The sequence below is a fragment of the Martes martes genome, assembly GCF_963455335.1.
Source record: "Martes martes genome assembly, chromosome: 2".
NCBI classification, from domain to species: domain Eukaryota; kingdom Metazoa; phylum Chordata; class Mammalia; order Carnivora; family Mustelidae; genus Martes; species Martes martes.
The window spans coordinates 60,893,047-60,902,702 of NC_137889.1; the positions used below are offsets into that span (position 1 = coordinate 60,893,047).

General features: G+C 33.5%; 1 protein-coding gene across 1 annotated transcript in view; it reads left to right on the forward strand.

Moving 5' to 3' along the window:
• Nucleotides 1-6,277, forward strand: part of USP38 (ubiquitin specific peptidase 38) — a 33,372-nt gene extending 27,095 nt beyond the window's left edge. Inside the window, exon 10 of the mRNA XM_080796603.1 lies at nt 4,203-6,277. Within this exon, the coding sequence (XP_080652729.1) occupies nt 4,203-4,364 (162 nt within the window). The 3' untranslated portion in view covers nt 4,365-6,277. The remainder of the gene's footprint in view (nt 1-4,202) is intronic.
• The last annotated feature ends 3,379 nt before the right edge of the window (nt 6,278-9,656 follow it).

Consider the following 9,656-nt stretch of genomic DNA (forward strand, 5'->3'; position numbering starts at 1 on the left):
CCATGTTATAAAATACTCAAATAATGATACATGATACATTATTAGTTTGGCAATGTCCTGGAGTAGCAGAAAAATTTTATATTTTACAGAAAAAAAAATTAGAAACAATATTAAGCCTGATTCACCACCAAAAATTCTAACATCCAGTCAGAAGGCTTATGATCAAGTTAACAGGATGTATTCAATCATATCCTTCTTGCTAGATATTACATAAGCACCAGATATTAATCGTCATGATTCTTGAAGATTAAAAGGAGGAGTAAGGGCAAGAGGGTTAGGTTGAAATAGAAATTTTCTGTGATATAAGTAAGATACAGAAAATAAGGCCCAGTATAATCTTGATTTGTGAAAGTATGCAGATTATATATCCATGATTGGGTAAAATTGTATTTTTATCCAAGGATAGAGACATAGATTTTAAAAAGATGAGGGACCTACTACTCTCTTTCTGTGATTGGATTGCCAAAAGCTCTTGTAACCATAACTATTTCATTATAGCCTACCTCCAAATGATTTTCTCTGTCTTAACTATTTCCCCCATTACAATATTTACAATATCTGGGTGTGATAAGCCATTCTTTTCATTATTGTTTTAAGGCCCATTGTCACTATAAAGGAAAGCATTATGTACTTTGTTAATTCAGTTTTTCAGTGTCTGCGGTTGTTCTAAATTCTGTCTGAAGTCTCAGATTGGCAAGTTATTTAATGTAATTTAAAAGATAATGCCAAATTTTATTTTTTTAATTTCTTTTTCTGTTTATGCTTTATTTTTTTCAACTGATTTATTTTATTTTATTTTATTTTTCAGTGTTCCAAGATTCATTGTTTATGCACCACACCCAGTGCTCCATGCAATAAGTGCCCTCCTTAATACCTACCACCAGGCTCACCCAACCCCCCATCCCCCTCCCCTCCAAAATCCTCAGTTTGTTTCTCAGAGTCCACAGTCTCTCATGGTTTGTCTGCCCCTCCGATTTCCCCCAACTCACTTCTCCTCTCCTCCCAATGTCCTCCGTGTTATTCCTTATGCTCCATGAGTAAGTGAAACCATATACTTGACTCTCTCTGCTTGACTTATTTCATTCAGCATAATCTCCTCCAGTCCCGTCCATGTTGATACAGAAGTTGGGTATTCATTCTTTCTGATGGAGGCATAATACTCCATAGTGTATATGGACCACATCTTCCTTATCCATTCATTCATTGAAGTGCATCTTAGTTCTTTACACAGTTTGGTGACTCTGGCAATTGCTACTGTGAACATTGGGGTACAGATGGCCCTTCTTTTCACTACATCCGTATCTTTGGGGTAAATACCCAGTAGTGCAATTGCAAGGTCATAGGGTAGCTCTATTTTTAATTTCTTAAGGAATCTCCACACTGGTTTCCAAAGTGACTGTACCAATTTGCATTCCCACCAACAGTGTAAGAGGGTCCCCCTTTCTCTACATCCTCTCCAGCACTTGTTGTTTACTGTCTTGTTGATTTTGGCCATTCTAACTGGTGTAAGGTGGTATCTCAATGTGGTTTTGATTTGACTCTCCCTGATGGCTAATGATGATGAACATTTTTTCATGTGTGTGTTAGCCATTTGTATGTCTTCTTTGGAGAAGTGTCCGTTCATGTCTTCTGCCCATTTTTTGACGTGATTATCTGTTTTGTTATGTATTGAGTTTGAGGAGTTCTTTATAGATCTTGGATATCAGCCCTTTGTCTGTAGTGTCATTTGTGAATATCTTCTCCTATTCCATGGGTTGCCTCTTTGTTTTGTTGACTCTCTCTTTGCTGTGCGGAAGCTTTTGATCTTGGTGAAGTCCCAAAAGTTCATTTTTGCTTTTGTTTCCTTTGCTTTTGGGGACATGTCTTAAAAGAAGTTGCTGTGGCCAATGTTGAAGAGGTTACTGCCTATGTTCTCCTCTAGGATTTTGATAGATTCCTGCCTCACTTTGAGGTCTTTTATCCATTTCGAGTTTATCTTTGTATATGGTGTAAGAGAATGGTCGAATTTCATTCTTCTATACATAGCTGTCCAATTTTCCCAGCACCATTTATTGAGGAGACTGCCTTTGTCAAAGATTAGTTGACCATAGAGTTGCGGGTCCATATCCGGGCTCTCTACTTTGTTCCTCTGGTCTCTGTGTCTGTTTACATTAAGATATTTATGATCCTGTATTAAGACAGGCTCCTAAGCTTATTATCAAACTACGTTTTTAAAGCAAATTATGATAATAAATACTCAACTCTTAAAAATTTAAATACATTTATACTTTGTATTATTTACTTTTAAATACAATAATGTAACTGATTTATGTTGAAATTTGAATTGTGATGGTTCTCATACTAGTTAACTGAATCATTCTGGTATTTTAAGTTAGTATTAAGAGACATTTTTTTTTAATACAGAGCATATATTTTTTCTTATTTTCATTTTTTTATATTTTTGAGGCATAGTTCAAAATATTTGCTCATTTCATAGTAATAATGCTTTAAAATAGATTGCTATGTCAAGAATACAACTTTGGTCTTAAGATATAGCTTTATACCTATTTATAAAACAATTGCAAAAACTTAACTAAGTCTTAGTAAAAGTAGAATGCAGAATGAATATTTTGAGTTCCTTTGCTCTTGAGTAGTACAGCAAATGAATTTACCATCATAGTACATATCAGGGTAGTTACTTTCTTTTTTAATTCTTCATAATTACATTGGAAATTCATCTTGTATAATTTGGGGGGATTCCATTTTTAAATTTTACTAAAATCACATCTAAATTGACATGTGTTGGAGAGGAACTCTTGCTCTTTCTGGTGCTGATGAGATTAGTGATTTTGAAAAGTGGGCAAAAAATCCTATGTGACCAAGCCACTTTCTGCTGTGTATCATACTTGACACATAGGATAGCAGTATCATAACTGTGTATCATAGCCTTAGACGTAGCAGTGCAGATTGTGGATCTCGAAGTAAGTTTTGGGAAGGGCTTTTTCTTCATTTATTTCTTTCCCTTCGATCCAACTTGCACAAAGAGTGTCTCTATTGTTTTAGTGTCTGCACTCCAAAAATTATGCTTTTAGTTAGGATCCAGTGAGAAAAATGTTGTGTGAGTAGCACCAGCATCGCACTGTGAAGATCACCACCTATCTCCACGTGTCCCGCGTCGACTACAGACAGACCTCTGTCCTTTATTTTTGGTTTCTTTCCTTTGTTTCTTTGGAGGAGGTGGTAGTTTAGTGTCTTAATATTTTTCTTTATCATACATACAGAAGAGTATACATAATATATCTGCGTAGTTTGAAGAAAAATAAAAGATGGATTAATTTAATGTTAACATATTTACTTAAATGAGATATCTAAATATTCTGCAAGTTATTTGTCCCAAAGGAACAGTAACTCCAGGCCTATAGTCCATTACTGAACTAAGAATTAATTTTAATACTTGATATAAAATTGGAATATAAAATAAACACTATGAGAATCATAATTTTTAGCATTCTACACAATGCTCTCACTGTACTAAAAGAAGTAAAATGAGAAGCAGTTTTCCCTACTTCAGTCCATTAAGCTTCTGAAAACACCTAATATGTGTCTGGCACATAAACCAGTACGACTGGTTCCTCATAAAAGTTCTGATAATCTAGTAGGGAAAATGTTATAAGTAATACTGTAAGGTTCCATTTTCCTTAGCAATGTTACTGAAATTCTACCTTTATTTACTGAGAAATATTCTAAGGAAAGGGTAGCTAACATTCAGCCTTTTTTCATCATTTATACCTTTTACTGTATCACCCACATACAAAATAGCCCCACTTGATAAAGAGTAGATAATCCATTAGTCATAACCTTTAAATATCTACATTCTGTGTTTTAGAAAGGAAATCTATTATGTGTATTGATGAGTATTCCTGTAGAGGAATTTTAGGATGTGGGGCTTCAGTTTTCTCTTCTGCAGACTGAACTATTGAAACAGAACAGGCCATAGGGTTTGTCATTCTGTAGAGTTACACCAGGATTTTGTTCTCTGTCTTACTTGTTCCATCTGTGATTATGTACTTTACTTAGTAATATTTGGTAAGGATTAGTATAGTCAGTATTTTTTAAATTACTGAGATTGATGGATGCTTATTAAGAATTAAGTCAGTTTTAAAATGTTTATACATCCATTGTATTTAGGGTTTTAATTTTATAAAAATCCTTTTTAATTTTAGGAACAAGAGTTGAATGCTCGAGCCCGGGCCCTACAAGCTGCATCTGCCTCCTGTTCATTTCGGCCCAATGGATTTGATGACAATGACCCACCAGGAAGCTGTGGACCAACTGGTGGAGGGGGTGGAGGAGGATTTAATACAGTTGGCAGACTCGTATTTTGATCCTGAGAGAATCCAAAATGCACTGGTCACAAAACATCTAATACTATGACTGTTAACAAATATCATACCTATCTTTTATTTTTCTCTTCATTAGACCCTTATACTTTAAGAAAACACACTCAGTGCTTGTTTTGATTTTCTTGACAATACCTTTATTAACAAATGCATCATGGGAAAAAAAATCTACCTCTTAAAATTCCATTTTGCTTTCATGGTTAGACATGCTTGACCAAAAATTTTCAGAGGAAAATATGTACCCGGTCCCTAATTAAGCTGCATTAAATTTAGCAGAGGCATTTAAATGGTCTCATTCTCAGTTGTACTTAAAAAAATAGGATTCATTTAGCATCTTTTATAAAAGAATTGATGCTACAAATGATGGAAATATTGTTTAAAAAGAAAGAAAAAATCCTTTATTTCGTGCATAGTACCCCATTATTAAATTCAAATCTTTTAAAATGCTAAAGATAGTACAGTCTCTAATGAAGGCAATAACATAAAATTTATCAAGCTGTAGTACTTTTCAGGTTTTTGTTTAGTGCTGTCTTCAGCATCACTGTATCTGCATTTCAAGTATAAATGTTTTCAAAAAGGATTATTTATACATATATGCTGAACTGATTTTAAGAAAGGTGCATGATCCTGTAGGAACAACATTTTTACCTAAAAATTGCTAACTTTGTAGTATTTCTAATTGTTTAAGGATTTTTAAATTCTATTTCAGGGAGTATATCTTCTGTGTGTTTTGAAGAAGGTGAGTTCTGTATGTGCCTTGCAGTACTGTAATTAAAAAATAGGAATCTCTGGCTGCAGAAAAGTTTTTAAAAATGAAATGTTAGAAAGTAATTTTTTGTGCTAACATTAAAATTATAACTTTTTGAAAGATATTAGATATTCCTGAAGTAAATCTGATGGTTCTAAATCAATAAGTATGATAGATTATTTTTAAATCATAGAAGAATTCAGAGGGAATGAACCTAGGCAAGTAAAAAATCTTTTGATTTTGTTACTTAATCCTCTTATTATTAAACATCAATTGCGTATTCTTAGAGTTGGACGTTTGGGATTTTTTTTCATTTGAATCTTGTGCTTTGCACAGTTGTTTCTATTTCATAGTTTCATATAAAATGTTGAAATGTAAGACCCTACCATCCTGCATTTTCTTTTACCAGAGAGTGAGAAACAAGTCAGTTCTCCTGGGTCTTGATTATATGTATTCTATAGTTATCCCGGTTTTCCCTTTCCCTAAAACTTTTAACTTATCCATGGTTGTACATTGTTCTAAAATCTGTCTCATATTTATTTTGAAAACACTTTAAGGAAAGGGTGTTCTTTGGTGATTTGGAGTTTATCTTTTTCCCAACCTTTTAACGGGTAGTTAAAAACAGAATTCCTCATCTTCATTCCACTGTATCCCACTCCTAACTTGTTTCCAGTCTCCAGGAAAATTAGGAAAACTGATTGGATTAGAACTGGAAATTCTTTGCAGAATTGATTGAGATTTGTCTTTTCTATAAATGAATGAAACACAAATTTTTATCACACTGTCTTTTCCTGTGCGCTTCCTCTTGTCTTAATAGTGTATTCCTGAGATACTCTATGTGTTCAGTTATCCACTGGTTAATTAATGATTTATTATCAGGTTATATCAGTGTTAGCATTTACTGAAATTGGTAAAGTTATTTAATACTTGGTACATTCATATTGGGCTCAGCTGCTCCTGGGAACTTTCTTAAAGACAGACCTACATGTGTTTTTATCTATGAACACCAAATCATTCAAGGATTTTGTCTGTCAAGGTGATACCTACTGAGTTTTCAAAATGATAAAAAGATGGAATAATACTGGGACTATTCAGATGATAATTTCATACCCGTAGCAAAAACTTAAAATTAAAGATTTCCTTTTCAGATTAAAACTGTAATAACATTAATCATTTGCTGAATTTAAAGTATTTATATCTACGTAAATGAACCTGAAACTTGAAATTGAAACCAGAATAACCAGAGGCTCCATTTCTTACATTCCTAACCCTTGTGCTTTCCTCTGCCTCTTGCAAATTTTATAAGGTCTGACTCGGCCAGAATATTATTGCTGTTTCTCTTTAGTTCATTCCAAGGTAATCAGTTCAAATGAAGCTGCTCAATGCTGCTTAAAAGAGCGCATTAGGCCACACCACCAACAAAAATGAAAAACCGGAAATCTAAGTCTGTTCCTTTCAAAGATCTTTATTAACACATTGAGAAAAATAGATTTTTTTTCTTCAGAGAGATAGGCAAAGAAGAAAATGTATGTAATGTGGTCAGTCATGCAAGCCCTTGTAATCCATTCACTAAGCAGGTACCTATGCAGCTCTGCCTCATGACATTTACATAGCTCAAGTTGAAGAACGGAATCTAATTCATTCTTTGTTCAAGCTTCTTCCCACCACCTCTCTTCCAGCTGAATAATCAGAGAAAGAGCAGCATTGGTCTTGAGATCCCTGACTTTTGTCTCCATATCTTAAGACTCCAGAAGAATCCTTTGGATATAAAAATAAAGATTCCTCATGATGTCTAGAGGTATTGGGGATCCTTATAACAGGTTCAAAAAAGCCTAGTATTAGCTGAAATCTAGAAAGAACAAAAATATTCCAAAACTAAAGTTTTAAGCTGAAATCTGTAATATTTCTTCTCAGTTAGTTCTATTCCCTTTATGGTAATGTTATTTACAAAAACAGTTGTCTTTTCATATACTACCTCTTTAAAAACTTCTGCTACCTTCTTAAAAGAAGGGGTTGAATGCTTCTTGTGTGTGCACCACAGTTGAAGAAAAACAAAATTGTCATAGTCTGTTCAGTACACGGATGTTAATGGAAATCACCATTTTAATGTTGTATACTATGTTCCAGTTCTTAATTCTCAGTATATCTTTTTCCTGTGATTGTGCATTTCACATAATACACACTATACAAGGAGAACTTTTTAAGTGACTGTTCAGAGAAAATAATACCATACCTTTATGTATAGTATCTTTTCTCGTATGAATGCTATGCTTTCTATATCCTTTCATCCTTGGCTTTTTTCTAATGAGTTTAGATTTCTAAAACTATTGCTGAAGTAAAGAAGGATAAATCATTCACATTTTATAAAAGCATACGAAGAAGCGTTAACTGACTTCTATTAACAACTCAGTAATGTCGTCATCTGAGGGAGTAGGGCTAAACCTTGGATAATGTAATCTGAGAGCTTAAAGTGCAACAGCTAGCAAATTTAAATTAAAAATTATCTCAAGCTTAAAAAAAAATCTAAAATATATGTTGCTCCATATATACAATCTTAAGCTTTTACCAAACTATTACGTACCATTATAGTATTAGCCTTTTTTTGATATTACTAAGTTAATTTTCTTACAGAGTTCTTTATAGGAGTGAGTGAATCTCAGAATGAATGGAGGATTTAAAATAAACAGGGCTTTAAAAAAAAAATCTTGTAAAGAAACTGCAGCTTCCCTTTATAAAAAGAAATCTCTATAGAACTAATTTTTAAAGAAATGAAATAAAGATTTTTATAAAATCAACAACCTGAGTTTTACAGATTCAAAGGGACTTGTTATGTAAAACTTTTAGCCCCAATGTTATATAACCAGTGTGGATTTGGCATTAAAAATAGAATCTAAGAAGTCAGCCAAGTGTATTGCCAGCACTCATCAGTGTCAGTTATGGCCTGCAGTTGTTTTTCTCTTGATAGATCTCATGTTTTCACATTTTACTTTGTGTGCTAGACACACACACACATACACATAAACACGTACACATACACCTTGATTTCAGAGAGATGAAAAAGCCTTCTCTAGCTAAATCAGCAGTATTCAACTTTGCGTTCATGTTAAAATCACTCAGAGAGTTTATAAAAAATAATAGCATACCCAGGCCTCACCCCAGACCAGTTAAATTATGTGGGGACTAGGCGTTAATATTTTTTGAAGTTCCTCATGTGATTATGATGTGCAGCACTGGTTGAGAACTTCTGGACTAGAAAAGGAGTTTTTTCCTCGGGCTTTTATCCAAGCGAACTAGCATACTGACTGTCTACCATGTGCAGGAGACTGGTTGATATTTATATGTATTTTTTGCTCATAACTTTGCTTTCCCTAACCCCATTACAGATCAATAAATAAATTCTTATTAAGGAACTTGCTCAAAATCATGCAGCTAAAAAATTAAAAATTGAGATTTTTTAAAAATCAAAATTGAAATTTTAACCTAAGTCTTAAGAACTCCAGAGTCAGTATTCTAGTGGAAAGATAGTAACAAGTAGAAGAAAAATGTGAGCTAAAAACTATGCAAATTACATATTAAAGGCTTGGCAATAAGTTTTTGAAACAAAATTTCTATAATGTTTCAATTCTCCTTGTGCCCTTAAATATGACTCCAAAAATAAATAAATAAATAAAGTGAGATCTGCTTTGTTAAAACCTGTTGGTAATTATCTAAATGGTTAAGAAACATGATTCTTAGCAAACTCGTTTGCTAGGCCAGTTTAATTCTGCTTACTTGCCTAATTTCTAACATTTTTCCTTTTCTGTCCTCCCTCAGTCCTACCAGATCTTCCATAGTTCTTATTCAGACATTGTGTTCTTGCCATCTCTAGGCTTTTGTACATACAAGTCTCAGAACATACCATTCTCCTTAATCTACTTTCCCCTCCCTGCATTCTGTTCACTAATTCCTGCTCACCTTTTACTATGCTCAAGTGTTCTCATACTATACTCCCAAACTGATTAGTCTCCCATTTTATCCTGGATTGCATCTTACTGCTTCTGCTTGAAAAGGCCATGGCTTAGTAGTGGAATGAAATTAGTCCTAAAGTAAAGGCTGATTATGTATGCACAATAAAGATTAAAAGCAGGCCTTGAAATGATCAAACTCATCTGTGAGTAATTTAATTGTAGTACAAACTCCAACACTTTTTAAAGGCGTACAATAAGCCTAGCATTTAAGAATATAAAATTCCAGCATCTTTTAAAAACTTACCAGGCATTCAAAGGGAAAAAAAGTATATCCGGGGGAGGGGGGGAGGGGATGGAGAGAATACAGATTCAGAAATTATGAAAGGGAATTGACAAACTAGGAGTTTAAAAGAATGTAAAGAAAAACATGAACACAATGAAGAAAGGAGTGGAAAATTCAAGAAGTTCAACCCTAGCAGAATAACATGAAATCTCATGATGACATCATAATCAAATTACTTAAAAACAAGGACAAAGAAACTCTTTAAAACAGCCAAAGAAAAAGAACACATTACACACAAA